This window comes from Drosophila hydei, unplaced genomic scaffold (assembly GCF_003285905.1).
Source record: "Drosophila hydei strain 15085-1641.00,03,60 unplaced genomic scaffold, DhydRS2 tig00008114-arrow-pilon, whole genome shotgun sequence".
NCBI lineage: Eukaryota > Metazoa > Arthropoda > Insecta > Diptera > Drosophilidae > Drosophila > Drosophila hydei.
In genome coordinates this window covers 2,085,336-2,101,988 of record NW_022045827.1, presented here as the reverse complement: position 1 = coordinate 2,101,988, position 16,653 = coordinate 2,085,336, and the positions used below count along the sequence as shown (strand labels likewise).

The 16,653-nt window shown below is 36.9% G+C and overlaps 1 protein-coding gene across 1 annotated transcript in view; it reads right to left on the bottom strand.

Annotated features, from left to right (window-relative positions):
• LOC111599080 overlaps positions 1-16,653 on the bottom strand; it is a 55,471-nt gene that overhangs the window by 2,151 nt on the left and 36,667 nt on the right. The window contains exons 2-3 of the mRNA XM_023314612.2: positions 395-1,177; positions 4-326 (exon numbers count right to left, since the gene is read on the bottom strand). Of these exons, the coding sequence (XP_023170380.2) occupies positions 4-326; positions 395-1,160 (1,089 nt within the window). The 5' untranslated portion in view covers positions 1,161-1,177. The remainder of the gene's footprint in view (positions 1-3; positions 327-394; positions 1,178-16,653) is intronic.

Below are 16,653 nucleotides of genomic sequence, written 5' to 3'. Positions count from 1 at the left end.
CACCGCCATCGGCACAGACAGAAACCCCTGTTTGCTGCGTGTGGAATCTGTGCGCTTGTGCAGTTGCTCCTGTTCATCCTGGGCACCGCGCTGCATATACTCCTCATTCTCCAGTTCATCTTCCGTTTCTATAAAGTAATCGTCAGTGCCAAAGCTGCCGCCCATGGGATAATTGCTAAAGATGCGCGATGATTCGGATCCACTTTTCCGTCTTCCATGTGGACCAGAAAGCGCCCCGCCGCCGGCCGACATTGCCGAATAGGAAAAACGACGTGGTGGCTCCAACAAATAACTATAACCCACCGGCCCAGGCACGCCAACGCCACCTGTAAGAGCAAACGTTAAAGAATTAGCTAGAGCGCGAGTAAAGAAAATACATCTTCTCTTGACTTGCCTACAGATGCGCAGCGATAGCCGCGATTGAGCAGTGGTGGAGCGCTCACATTGCCCAGCGATAGCATGCGCTGGCGGCGGTAGACCAGTGCGTCATACTCATCCGGATAGATTGACATGCCCGTGGCAACAATTGCCTCTTGCAATTCACGCTCCTCCTCCTCCTGCATGCAAACAGCAGCCACGGCTGCCATTTTCGGATCCTTGAGCACCTTGAGCGTTTCGTTGCTGCTGCTGCGACTTTTCCATACGATGAGGAACACCATCAGGCCAAAGAAACCGCCAAGCGTGGCGGCGATGCGTACACCTGTCATCACGTCATACGTCGCAAAGAATTCCGCTCGAATGCGCGCACGTTCGGCTGCATTTTCCGCATCGGTCAGATTGCGCTCGCCGGGCGGCAACAGTGGCATATAGGGCGTGGCCGTGACGGAAGTGGGTGCGTGTGCATATATAGGTGCGGGGGTAGTGGCAGCGGCGGCAGTGTTGCTGTTGTACTTGGGATACGCCGGCGGTGCCGGTGATGCAGATGACGGCTCATGTAGAATGCCATTGGCATCGGGATCAACAAGGGCGGCCAGTTGAGGATTCTTAGGGTTAGATGCACGGGTAATGCGTTGAAGTTGTTGTGCTTGAGCTGAGCCTCGAGCATGACTAACAGTTGCTCGAGTCGTTGGTGTAGTTGTTGCTGTTGTTGCTGTTGCTGTTCCTGTTGCTGTTGATGGCGTTGCTGCAGACGACGGAGCACGTCGTGAAAGTTTGGCCATCTCTATTGAAACATTGTCTGGAATGCCAAAATAGAAAATTCGAAACTTAATTAACCGTTAGAAATTTGTTTCGTAAAACAAATACAAGCGTTGCCAGTATCTGCGCTGTTATGAATTTGCAGATAAGGTGTTGCCAGAAAGACGAAAATGGTAGCCAACGATATCGATAAATATAATCGAGTATCATTCAAATTCAAAGTGATAAAACGTTGAAATATTTATGGAAATTTAAAATCAAAACAGTTACTAAATGCTTTACATCATTTTATACTTATACTTAAATTGCCTAATTGCTTAAATTTAATATTTTCCATTCCCTGGAAAGTATGCTACGCTTTCAGGCACTTCAAAAAATAAATTGTAAGGATGCTTCGAAACATTTTCAATCTAGTCACGGCTGATGGCCTCAGTTGCCTCCCACTGCAATTAAAATGCCATAAGCCCATCCACATTTCTTGGCGCATTCTTCACAAGCTTTCGCAAAGTTTTTAATTGTTTTTTAGCGCTTTCATTTCACATTTCTTCGCAGCACTTTTCACACGCTATGCTGAAATTCCCTTTGGGAAATAACTTGGTAAATATTTCAACGTTCTGTTGAAATGAGTAAATTAAAGTTACATTTATGTATTGGCGATAGAGCGTGTGTGTGTGTGGGTGGCTCCATTACATCCCTGGATTTTCAACAAGTTGCACGCTCAATAATTCAGAAGGACGAATCGCCTGTTGCCTGTTGTTTGTCCTGCGCTGCCCGCTGGCTCATTGTCATTGGCAGGCAAGCAGGCAGGCATGCACACTCACCCCGTACACCCTGTGCACCCACACCACCCACATACACCCTGTCCAGTTGCCTCCCATCTAATTGTTCGTTTTTGTATTGACAGCCGCGCAGTTGCGGAGCTGCGCTCTGCTGAATTTTCTATCTGAGTTGTCGTTTTTTCCTTTCTTCTCCTTCACTTTTTTTGTTTTATGTAGTTATTCCATTTTGTCTGAGTGTGTGTGTGTGTGCGTGTGGCGCATACATCTCTTCTTTTATATTTATCCTGTCCAAGGACGCGCTGGCCATCAGTCGCTTCCAAATGTATTATTGTAAAAGTTTTGGTCTAATGTGCCGCTCCTTTACCTTGGCTCAGTATTCTTCGTTCCGTTTTGTGTATGCGTGTGGGTGAGTTTTTTTTATTCAGTTCTTTTTTTCTTTCGTTTTTTATTTTGCTCACCACGCTTTTTGCAGCTTGTTACCATTTTGTTTCTTTCCAATTTTTTAGATTGCTTGGGCAGACAAAAAAAGTTTTAACGGCCATTATGCATTGGCCATAATTCGTGTTCCTTTTGCGCCGTATAGCATAATGAGGCGCAAATGTGAAGTGAAATTGCAGTCTAAGCACTTTCAAGTGATTTTTAATGACTTTTCAGTTTCAGCTTTTTATATTCTTTCATTTTGCCGACTGTTTGGGCTGCTTTTAATGTCTGTTTAGCTTAAGTTAAATGGCAACAATTTGCAAAGTAAACCATTTGGCAATCAAATTAAATAAAATGTTTGTGAACTTTAGAAAGTTAAGAAAATCATATAATTGATCTTTTATGACTTTAATAATGCCAATTAACTATTCTATTTATTTATGATTTTCCTAATTTCCATATTTCATATATCTATCAACTCATTGATGCAGCTTTTATGAAAGTGATATCAATATTTTGAAATTCCCAAATTGTAAATTAAAATTCCCTCGCTAACATTATCAAAAGTACTTAAATGGGCATGCTCTATATTCCTATTGATTTAGTGATGCAGTGTTATCGATATTTCTCAATTCCCATATTTATTGGCTTATTCGCTGCTCAAGTTAATTTTTGATAACTTTAATTGGCATACTCGACCTAGTTATCCAGCGATAGAGATATCGATACTTAAACGTTTTTAAATCAATTGTTTTACACACAGATAACTAAAGTTCTCAATTCGCACCTTCTCGTTGCTACTTCTGTGTATTGATATATATAGATATAAATAAATATATATACATATATAATTTCACGCTCCATACAACGAACTGACGGATTACCGAAGCTCCTCTGGGACTTAGGATACCAAAACTTATAATTGCGAAGGAAGGTAAAACAGCAAACAGAGATAGGCAGCAGAGGCAATAGATAGAATAACATTAACATTAACGATGTCGGTGCATTGAAAGTGTATATCAACACCATATCGATGTCAAGGCGATGAAGGAAGGCAAAATGAGCGGAAAATGGTTAGCCAGGCTAACCACAGCAAAGCAACATGTTGTTGTTGTTGTTGTTATTACTGGATGATGAATGATTGCGGTTAGACAGCGGGGCAAATACGATGGCAAAGGCAAAGAGAACGGGGGCAGCGGCTGCTGACAGGCGGCCGCAACTTGACTTGGCACATGCTGCGTATGCGTAATGTGTGTGTGTTTATTTGTGCGTGTTGTCCGTATACAAGTGTGAGAGGGCTTCAACGGCACAATAATTCATCAATGTTAGCGTCATGTAGCTGCTGCTGCTCTGTGTGTGTATGTGTTCACTTTTTGCCACAGGCCATTTTTGCCTTTTAGCTCGGGCCAAAAATGAAATTGACGGCAAATCAATTGAAATTACATCCACACATACATGGATACAAATACATATGGCAGCGTATTATATATTTATATACGTGTACGTGTACGTGTGTAACAATGTTTGTATGGTTGTTGTGCGTATTTGCCACAACGTATTGAGCTGTGCTTTGAGTTTTGCACTTTCGACAAAGAAATCATTCATGTGTATTGAGGCGCAAATATTAAAAAAGATATGTAACCACAATTGAGGATATTTTAATAAAAGAACAAACTAAATATTGGAGAAAGGTACAGAATAGGTATTACTATAAGACTTCATGTTATAATATAATTTACTATAAGAAATAAATATTTTTTTTATATAATTATAATATTTATTGGAAATGTTTCATTAATTTTTTAAATAGCCTCAATTATCAAGAATTTATGGCAAAAATAGCAACTAAAAGTAGGACTAAAATTTGTAACATTTTAAAAATAATAAAAAAAAATAGAAATATATTAACATAATTTTGATCCTTAAACTACCTGAATAAAATACATTGAAGCAAGAAAAAAATTAATTTGTTGCAATAAAATAAATTAAAAAAACGTTGACTAATACCATGTAAAAAATATGTATCTAAGCAATTGTCCAGCATTGTTATCTCAAGGAGCATATTTTACTTATCCTTTAAGCTGCTTTTACAAGCATTAGGCAAATGAAAATAGAAATTAAAATGAAAATGGAAAACATGTCTATATATGTATAAATATGCTTTGTGCATAATATTTGGTTTTTATTTTATTTTTAATTAATTAAAATGTCTGCTTAAGCTGTTCGAATGCTTTGACTTGCAAACGGTTTGTTCTTAAGATTATGCATAGAGCGGAGCTGGGGGCTCTGGCTCTTTAAAGAGCTAGGCTAAACGGAAGCGTTTGGCACTGGCTTATTAGCGTGGGTCTTGTCTATGTTGCGTTTTTGGAATGTGGCGCCATTTGCTGTCAAATTAAGCGCCACGCCCACTTGCCGCACTTAACCGCCTGTCCACCAGCAACAGCAGCAACAATATAAAGCGAGGGCCATTTAACAAACATTTCGTTAATCTGGTACACTTGGCAAGCGCATGGCCATGAGGATCTCTGTCTCTGTCCTGGCTGTGGCACCGTAACTATGGCTCCTGTTCCTGTGCCCACGTCCTTGCCAGCGCGCACATCCTTGCCCACGTTGTGCTCGTTGTTACTGTTTATTGTTGTGCTTTTATTGTTATGGCCATGTTTTTTGTTGTTTCATTTGGCGGCATTGTTAGCCGTGCCCGCTTTTTGCCACCCCTTCAGCACTTCCCTTGCCCGTGGCTCGCGAACAAACGATTCTACTTGTCCGTGTGTGTGTGTGTGTGTGTCGCTGTACATTTGTGTTTATATACTCTGTACAAATTGAAAGTGAGCCAAAAGGTGGTTTCTTTTTATGTACATGGATTTGACACGTAGAATATGTAATCCGGCAGATAATTTGGGTTCACCTAATTATATTAACATAGAATCAATATAAATTACAGAGAGTGGGCAGTTTGGAATATACTTTTTTTCGATTCAGTAACATAAATTGATCGATATATATCGATTTTCTGCTTTTGTCTTTGAAGCAGCAGCTTAATAGCTATTATACCAAATTCAAATATAATTGAATATTCAATAATTAAGCGTATTTTCTTCAAATCGATAAATATCGATATCGTTTCTTTAACACAATTGACAGATTTGATAAGTCGAATAACTAAAAATCAAAATTTGTGTTACTGTTTGCATAGCTCAATCAAGTTTTTCTGTTTGTGATCAGAAATCGATAGGTATCGATATATTTATTTGCGCCAATTAGCACAATTGGTAGATAATTTGATTTGAATAACCAAAAATCCAAATAACAACAGTCAAAACAAATTCGATTTATTTTATAAATCAATCAAGTGCTCATTGGTTCACACAAAAGGCTAAATATCGATATCTGTATACGGGTCTATATTTGTTGTTTATAAAACAATTATTCAAAATTATTTAATTTCAGAGAAATTATTTAATTTTTTCCAGCTGTTTCGAGTCTTTTACAAGGTATCTTTAAGTTAATCACTCTCATCTGTTTCAATTGTTTTTCGCTTGTCTCAAATGCTAAGCGTTTTACGTTTATGAGCACGAGTCAGACAGAGGCAAGCATTAGACCTGGCCGCTCTGTCTCTCTGCGCCCTGCTTTGGCATCATTTATTTCATATGAAATGTTGTTGATAAAAATAAACTGCAATATCATTTAAATTACGTTCGTGTTGTCGTGCTTTACTGTTGCGCTCTTCACGCTGTTCATTGACGCACAAATTATGCGCTTAAAGTCCAACTTTTGGCCATTTGTGAAATTCGATTTTGGCCCATTAAATGTGTCACGTCTTGGACTTTCGACTACATTTAATATTTGCTCAAATATTTAACAGTAAAACGTGCTTAGCCTGGCCAATGATGATGACACAGGATAGCAGCAGAATATTACATGACAACCAGTCGAAACCAGTCAGTAGCCTAAGCCATTGCTGCCAAAACTAGAAATGACTTTCGGAAGACAACCTAAACGAGGACTACCCTGGACACCTATTCCCCCGCTTGGCTTACCAAGTCAAGTGGCAAATGGCTTTACTTTTGCTCACATTTCACATTCGCATATTTTCACAGTTTCCTTATTTTCGGTTAGTTCATTATTCATTGTCAACCTCTATATGGATTTATTGCTTAATCACTTGGAAGGACACAGATAAAATTTCGGCACAAATCGATGTCTGCCATGCTGTGCAACTCTCTATAAATCATATATTAGGCAGGTTACATATATATATAAATATATATATGCTGACAAAAGTCAGAACAACAATTGATGAATTATCTGTGCAGCAATTGGATTTGACATAAATATATTTGTTACATATTAAATATTTAGCTAAGGCTGCGTAGAGTTTTATTGTTTCATATATTAAGTTTTCTCTGAATATTTGGAATTTTTTTATTATTAAACCCTTTGCAGATGGGGCATTAGGGCATAAGAGTTTTGTGAAAATGTATGTAACAGGCTGAAGGAAGCGGGACAGATTAAATTTTTATTGAGATTTTTGTGTTCTAAGACATAGCTGAAAGGTAGTATATAAAAGCGAATAAAATTGGACTTATAGATTTTTTTCATATTTATTATATATATAATTCTATATATATATTTATATATATATAAATTTTTCTATTGGTAGGTCATTTAAAAGTCTTTCACTTCTTGATTTTCTTAAACGTATTCAAGCAAAATCTTAATTTTGTGTATTTTAATTGCAAATATTTGCTTTATCTATTGCCAAAATTGACTTAAAATTATTTTTGTTGACTCTGTGTAGCTTGTTGAATGTTTGCTAAAACCCAAACAGCACGAAAAGTTGAATTTCAATTTCTTAGAAATGCAAAGAAATTAAAGATTGTTTAATTATGAAAAATGTTAAGCCAAGAAGTCTACCTCACATCATTTTGGCCAAGTCGACCTAATTAATGGTATATAAATAATTCAGGCAAACATATTATTAACCACAAATGGCTGGCAAGCTTAGCCAAGGGTGGCAGACAGCATAAATGAAAAGAGGGAGAGATATAGTGGGAAGAAAAAGTCAAATTAAGAAGTAATTTAAAACAATTTTTATGTGGCAGCCAGACAAATTGTGTCGCCCGACGGCTTGACAAAAATGTCACCCGAATTGGATTCAATAAGGACAATAATGTCACTCAAGTGCTGCGGGCCTGTCCTACTGCTGTACGCTCTGTCCTCTGTCCTCTGTCTGTGTGCGATGCCAGTCATGCCAGCCTCGCTAGACAAAAGGCGTCTAGACAAATTTATAACGACTTTGTTGTTGCTGCGGCTGCCTCTGTGGCAGCGGCAGTGGCTGTTGTTGTGGCCGGCAGCAAGCATTCCAGGCATTCTCCTTTTTTTTTTTATTTTATTTTGGCCAGTTTCACATTTTGACATCAAATTGACAAATGTGGGTAATTTTATAAAATGTGTGACAGTGTGTGTGTGTGTGTGTGTGTGCGGGAGTCAAGTGTTAATTAAATGTTATGCCAGCATCAGTTAATTTGCGCACTAAAAAGAAAGCACGAGCAGCCACATGGCGTATACGTAATATACTTGCAGCAGTTGTAACAGCTAACTTATATAGAATGAGTGTGTGTGCGTGTGTGGCAGCTGCCTGGCGACACTTGACTTTTGTTTTTATATCCTTAACAGCGGCGTTAAAGTGCCAAGCAAAGATGTACAATATTGTATAATAAAAGCGCCACAAAGTATGCAATGCTTTCTCTCTCCTGCAATGCACACACACACACACAGACAAACAGTGCGGCTGGCAGGCAGCAGGCAGCAGGCAGGAAATAAACGTCGCTTGAGTTAACAATTACTGACACCATTAAAGTTTTGTGCCCACGCCCCCGCTCAAACACCTACACGACACGCCCAGCAGCGCCTTTTGTCTAGAGGCTGTCATTATAGTTTTTCTGTTCTATGCTGCTTCTTTTGCTTCTGCTTCTGCTTCTTCTTCTCCTTCTGCTACTGCCACACAGCTGCTGTCGCTGTCATTGTTGCTGTTGCTGCTACTGTTGCTGGCGTTAGTGTTACTGCTACTGCTGCTGCCTCTGACATCTCGCTTTTGTCACGGCGTGTGTGCGGGTGACATGTGCCTGGCACAGATTGCACATTGTCCGCATGCTTGCCACATATTTTATGTGGCTTTTTTACACCCACCACTCAAGGACCCTGCTAAAGGGTGTCTTGAATTTAGAATTAAAAGTTAGACGACTATTAAGAGAATGGAAGTTGGAATGTTTTTACCTCTTTCTCTCTGTTATGTAGATTAATATGATTTTTTCTTTCAGATTTTCGAAAGAAAATATGAATATTAAATCTTCTTTGGAAAAATCTTTTGTCTACTAAATATTATATATTAGATTATTATATAATACATTATGTACCTTTTTTTTTTTTTTATATCAACTATTACTATTAATATTCAAAATTTTATTAAGGTTCTCTCTATAGCAAACCAATTTATAATAAATATTTTTCTGGAAATATCTTATTTTAAACAATTATCCCGTAAAAATCTGAACAAATAAAAATCACATCAGAAATATTTCAAGGTTTCAGTACTCTCAGTACACAAATCGTCGCAGAGAATCTTCATATAAACAATAAACAAGGACTAGGCAACATTGACTTTAATTCGCAACATATTATAAATTTATTTGGTTTTAATATAATCTAATATTGTAAATTGTAATAATATTGTAAATTTAATGAAAAATTAAATAAAAATATTAATGTTGTAGAATAATAAGAGTAATAAGCTACTGCAGGTTAAACTGTTTACATTGATGTAGATTTAAGCTGTTTATTCAGTCCACAACTTTTTGCTTTTATTTCCGTAGAAAATTTATTAAAGTATTTCCTTAAAAGATTTTTCTATTATTATGCTATACACATTTTATACGATATATCTAATAAACATATACCCCGTACCAATACATCTAAGTAAAAGGCACTTCACTGCTCAGCCATTAAGCCCAGTTACGATGGCTGCACAGCAATGGACCTTGTTAAGTGTTTATGGTGACAACTTATGAGCATTTCATGCAAACGACTCTTGAAACTTGTTTTTTTGTCGTCGTCCAAATTGAGCAAATTGCTGTCGGAAATGCGCTTTGATTCAATAGCCACTGGCGAACACTCAACAACGACCTCGGCCCCGTCTGACGGGGCAATAACTTTCTTCAACTTTCAGCAGGCCAAGTAATTTAAAAGTCCATTCGCCCGGACGCGTGGACGTAGAGCCTGCTGCTGCAAATGTGTATTTATCATAATGCCAACGGGCTGTCGAGTGGCGAGGGAGTGAGTGAAATAGAGGGAGAGAGAGAGAGGGAGAAAGACAGAGCGAGAGAGAGGTCTATGCATCTACTGCAACTAGCAGCTGATGCTGCTGCTGATGCTACTGCTGCCATTAACCTATTAAAGCCCCTCTGAACAGGAACCGGAGCACGTAGACGTAAACGGGCCGCCGCCGCCGCAAACGTCGAGCACACAGCACGTAGCCACTTCCGTTTGCCATGGTGGCAGCTGGACAAGGATCAGAAGAAGCTGCAACAGCAGCAGCTACTGTAATAGGAAGCCAGGCCAGGTCAGGTTGGGCAGTTAAGTATGGTCGAGCGCAGGTAGCTCCTCCATTGCCATTAAATCAGAGTTAACAACTGCTGCTTTCCTGTTACGCCCCCGCACCGCACGCTCTGTTTGTCTTGGCTGCAGCTGCAGCAGTTGCAAGATTAAAATTGCAGCAACAGCTTTCACTTTGCGAACAGTTTGCTGCGCGAGCGACTCGCCAAAAACAATTATTTGCATAAATACGTACACTGAGTGAGCATACTTAATATTTTTTCTAAAGCCAACGGCAGTGCCAACACACAGACTCATGCACAGATTAAACATAACACAGTGAGTGAGGGAGAGGAAAAGCAGAAACAAGCGTAAGCTTGGCGGAATAAATTGCAGTTGCAAAATGTCAGCAGGCGCCATCTAGCGTCCATTGGCATCGAATGCAATAGCAATGAAAAGGAACGAAACAGTGAGAAGAATTTGCTGGATAGTAAATGTATATTTAATTATATTATATTAATAATATTTAAATATATATTATGCATAAAATATAAGAAATTTAGTTATGTTATGTTTATGTTTTATTTTACTTTAACAATCCTAAACATTTCCTTCTTTTTATATACTACTAAAACTATTAGCTCTGAATCACTGTGCTTTGTCCACGCTCCCTCTGCCACCTGTTGTAGTCTCCCTGTCGCCTGCTGTCAGTCAGTGCTGCTGCTGCAGTTGTTTCACGCTATTTCCGTCGACCCTAACGTCACATCGTCTCTCTTGCCCCCCGCAGCCGCCAGATGGCGCATATTTTCATTTTGTTTCGCAATTTGATTTTATTTCGCTTTGCTAGCTGCTTTGTATGCGTATTTGTCTATTTGAACGCTATCTCGTTTTACACTTTGTAATTAAATACTTTAAGTGATTTTTTCGCTCTGGCTTTTGCTCAACTTAGCTGACAAAACACATCAAAGTGCGTAAAGATTTACAGCGCTTTTATTTATGCTCAAGACATGTTTTTTAAGAGCCTTTTCTGCTTACTTTTTGATGAAATGTGAGGTGCAAAGACTTTATGCTTGTATTTTCTGTTTTCAACTCCATGATATAAAAAATTAATCTTCTTTTCAGTTCCTGTTTAAGAATCTTTCTTGACTTGAAACCTTCATTATATTTTTTTATAAAACTCAACCAAATTTCATGTTTCATAAAATTTTCTTTATAAGTTTAACTAAAGAAAGAATACACTAGTCTGGAAAGCCTTTGTTTGCATGTGGGCCAAGATACCGGAATGTCGCTTTCGGGCGGTTTGCGATACGTTTGTTGACCAGCTCAAGGCTATAGTCAGGGCAAAAGTTGGCTATATCGAGTCAATGTGAATAGTTTCTTCATTTAAGATAGTATTTATATATTCTGTAATAAATGAAAATATTATTCAAGCCTAATTTCTGGGCATTTAAATCGGTAGTCCTTTAGATTAGTTCTGTATTTAACATTTTATCTTATTAAATATTTAAAATAAGCACAAACAATATTTAAAACGTCTAGAAAAATATTGTTTTATATTATTTAATTCCTCGCGTGCCCAAAAATTAAGTTCACAACTTTATTCAATTTTCGTTGAATTTATCTACTGGCATAATTGGCATTGCTGTCAGTCGGGCTAAATTTAGTGGCCCCAGGCCATGGAAACGTGTTCAGGTACAAGGCAAATGCGTGTTTGCTTTTTAGATTAGATAAATGTTGGGCGTCAGCGAAAGACCTCGACTGATAATGTGACAATTTTATGGAGTGCAGACAAGCAAATATATTGTCCAGATAATCGGATAAAAAGAACTTAGTTCTTGACTTTTACTTTTGAGCGGCAGCAGCGACTGTTTATAGTTATCTGATTGGCTTTGGATTTGCCAACTTAGCCAACACACTTCAATGCACTTGATATATAATTGTAGCCAAGCGTGAATACACACAGGGGAATAGCACAAGCACAATCACAAGCACAAGCACAAGCCACGCTTTCAATAAACCCAAAACGTGCCACAAGACCCCACTTGCCCAAATACACACACGCACACACATAGAGCGAGCGCCACACAGACAGTTACACACACACTAATAAATACTCAACAGTTGCACATTTGAAAATTCAAGCAGAAAATGTCTAAAAAAAGGTCAGAGAAGCTAGCAAGAGAGAGAGAGAGAGAGAGATAGAGGGGGCAAGTTTAAAGCGAGAGGCAGCTAGAGAGTATGGGCGAAGGGCAGATGGATTTTATATTCCTTTTGCGCCAATTTTATACACTATTAGATTAGGTATTTCAATTTTGCCACAACCTGTGTAAGGTAACGAAGAAGAGGGCTTTGAGAAGATATACTGTATACACTTGCTTACCTCTGTCTCATGAATGTGTCGAATCAGCTGTCCGTTCTATAAACCGGCTAAATACTAGCTAAATGGCGATTGATATGGATCTATCCTCAGTCTCTATCTATCAATTGCTCCATAATCTAAGCTTCTTACCAATTTAATAGTAGAACTATCATATATTTTAATAAACACTGTTCTTAAATCGGTTCACTATTATTTAAATGCTATAAGATATGATATGATATGCTGTATTATGATAAAATATGCTAAAATATATAAGTAAAGTAGGAAATATCTGAACTTATGCCTGGTCGTATATAAGTTTTTAATTTTTAAATATTTTGCTGACTTAGATAGCGTAAAATGTAATATAGAAACAATATATAGAGGCATTGGCATTACTATGATATAAGTTAAAGTTCTTTAGAGGAGCAAATTTCTTAAGAAATTTTAATGAAATATTGGAATTGTGAGCTTCGCTCCTCTACTCGCAAAACGATAAAGTCGCTTATAAAGCGGAACTAATATAGTATATGATTATTATATATTATATTAAATCTTATAACGAACACCTTAAATACATAAAATATATTCTTCAGGGTATTTAGACTTCCATGTTGACATTTACTTCTTTGTTTCTGTTTTGCAGTGCAGCCACAAGCAAGTTTTTGGCGCAATGTGACGCACAACTATTTTTGTGTGAGTGTGCGAGGCAGTGTGTGTATGTGTGTGTGTGCATGTGTGTGTGTGTACATATGTGTGCTTTCCATATAATTGCCAGCCAATCGCACAGAACTCGGAGATAGTTGCGTAGGCAACGTAGAAACATTAATGCTGTCTGTGCGGCTGTGTGTGCGTGTGTGTGGTTTTGTGTATATGTGTGTGTGCTTATTAATACTTCAACGACACACACACCCCAAATGCGCACATTGAATGCAAGTGAAAAACAAAGTTTCGCCTGGCATAAATTGTCACAGCAAAACCCACAAAGCTCACATGACAACTCGAAAGTTAATGGTCACCCATACCCTCCCCTCCCCGCACCCACTTTCACCCCGCATTTCCTTCGTTTGCCGCACACTTTCGCACAGCATTCGAGTGAAAAACTTTTACACTTTACCCCATAGGCGAGTTGTTAAGCAGTTCTTGAGTTTTCCGTTCGGCTTCTTTCGTTCTTTTACTTTTTTTGCGGCTTGGCATATCATAAGCTTTCCTTAATTCGCTTAGGAAAAACTCGAGAAGCTACGGTCACAACGACAGACGCACATCCAGCGGAACAGAGAGGCGAACAAGTTCGGGAAATTGTTGGTAAGAAATTTGCATAAAGCAAGCATCAACTGAAGGCAGAAAACATAAATGCTTTAAGTATTTTAAATAAATTATTGTTGTTTTTAAATTTGTTGGGTAAAGAAAAAAATTTTTTTTCTTAGTAAAATAATATGAAATACATTTTTTTTGCTTTTTTATTTTTTATTTTTTTTTTATTTATTTTATTTCTGTAATGTTTAAGTAAAATAAATATTAATGAATAATTATTATTTTAATTCATTCTCATTTTTATTTTTAATAATATTACTTCATTTTTTAATTATATATTAATTTTAGGTTATATAATTCCAATATTATTTGAATTTAACTAATATTTTATTTTAGTTTCATTTTAACTTAATTATATTTTCATTTCAATTGTATTTTATGTTAATTTGTTGGTTGTTTTATTTTAGTTTGATTTTAACTTAATGTATTAAATAATAAAATGTATTTATTAATATTAAATATTAATTTTATGTATTGTAAACATTTTGCCAAATATAACTCCTATTCTTAGCTAGATTTCCCGCTATTCTTAAGAAACAAATATTAATTAGTTTTAAAAAATTTGAAATAATCCAGTAAATGCTAAAAATTGGCATGCTAATTCCGCAAAGCAGCTTATTTTTATTTTTCTTTATAATTCAAACAAGTTTTGTCGAAGAAGTTGGCAAAAGTTGAAGAAAATAAAGTTTATATGACTGTAAGGAATTGCCGCGTCTTGCTAAAGGAAGTATATGCGTGTTTGTGTTAGTGTGTATGTGTGTGGGTGTGTGTGTGGGCTGATATAACGTGCTTATCCTTTTTAATTAACTTTGCAGCATCGACAACAGGAACAACAACATCGAGCGAGAGCGACAACAACAACGACAGTTGCATAAAACTTATTTAATTAAAATTCGCCATTGAAGCAGATAATTAGATTTTTTATTTTAAGCAAGGACCAGGCTGTAAATGCTGTTATTGTTGTTAATGTTGTTGATGCTATTGCTGTTGCCTGGTCAATTGTCGTTAAATATAATTTTAAGCCAACTGGCCATAAAATAGTTTGTTTGCGGGCTGCGGGCTGCGGGCCTTCGTGTTGAGTTTCAGCTTCACTTTCAGCCAGCACAAATTTACATACAACAACTAAAACAACAATAAGATCGATAATTAATATGATTAATTGACAACAACAACCATAAAAATTGGATAAAATGTGCGCCAAAAGCTGTGCCCCCAAACCAAACCAAAACCAAAATCCAATGCCAAAAAAACAAAGTCCAACCAGTGACCGCCGCATGGAGAGCTCAGCCTTTCAGGTCACACGACTATGTCAGGAGCTATTGGTGAAAGGTGAAGGGTATGCCGTGCGGGACCTTCCACTTTGGGTGGCCAGCCACGCCCCTTGTTTGTTTGAGGTTACGCGTGGTTACATGCGCGTTAACTGGACGCACTGCCGCGATTGTCATTCAGAAACTGATTGATGGCGACAGATGGGTCAGCAGCCGGTGCTGTAGAGCAGGGGTCAGTGGTTGGGCGAGGGGCCATGAACTAGAGCTGGTTTTGCGGACAATTTGATAAACGCTTGTGCTAACTGCATTGAATTGGACAGCAGCAGGCGCAGCAAAACTACATGAAATCAAAGGCCAGAGAGCAGATGGCATTGGTGTAGTCGACTATGGAATGTACTTACTGATTAGATTGACATTTTTGAAATGTCAAACATACTAATTGTTATTTAAAAAAAATATTTAGTGTTCATATGAAAATAATATTTTTACTATTTCCTCTATTAATATAATGATTTAAATTATTATTTTCTTAAAGGATTGACATTGAAGTTAATTTTTTCACTTCGTTTATATTTTATAATTCTCTTTCTCTCGAAAGAAATATAGTTTAAATTTTTTTTATATGTAAAAATTTGTTTTAAAAAAAAAATGTTTTAATTTTAGCCAAATTATTATTATTTGTTAGTTTATATAATCCTTAGTACTAGAGAAAATATTTGCCATTTGGCTAGGTGTTTAAAATAATGACACATACTCAACGACGATGTATGCAAAATTCCAATTATGCAGCATGAGTTCATTAATTAGAGAATGTTACATATAAGTGCTTGTACACTTCAGAATATATATATTCAATATATGCATATACATATACGTAAAATTTGTATAATAAGTAGCCATTAAGGTAACTGAACATGTGTTTATTTGCTGTGCACAAAGCTCGTAAAATATCTTTGAACTCGAAATTTGTTTATTATTGGCAATGATTGCTCATAAGGCCTGATTTACACATATAGCATAAGTGAATGAATAAGCTGTTTGTTTTTCAAAGATATTCAAATATACACGTGCGTATATATCGTGCTTATAACAAAGTGAGTCTATTAAAAATTTGAATTGTTTATGTACCTTAGGAAAATCTGTTTTAAAATACATACTTAGAGATGAAAATACATTTTCAATAATAATAATAAAATAATAAAAAATAATATAAAAATATTTAATAGAAAAGAAACGCAATGGATAAAAAGCCCGTCTAAACGTTTGCTCAAGTTCCAAGTGCAAAGTTTTATACACACAAAATAACACTTGATATCAAGTTGCTGCGAATTTCCCTTGGCAACTACATCGATAACAAATCGATACGTTTCTGGCGATATTTTACGAACTAGTTCCGAAGTGCAGTAAACTTTAACTTTTCAACTTTGGCGAACTGGAAAACGTGGCCAAAATTTTACAAAACAAGGCAAAACCAAACAGTTAAGGAAGACATTAAATTTAACTTTGATTTTGGAAAGTTAGAGAAGTCTTTCATAAAATATAGACATAAATAATATATATGTATATCTATCAAATGTTTCATAAATGAATACAAACTTAGTTGGATAGCCATTCCAATAATTGCGCTTGTTAAATATTTAAAGTCAACTTGCCTGCTACCAAATGCACACAACATTTTGGTTAAGCGCAGACTGTCAGAAACGATGTACAGAGAGATGGGGAGGAATGGCAGAGATGGTAAGAGGCAACATAAAAAGCTAAGAGACAATTTTGTGCTTATTTAAGA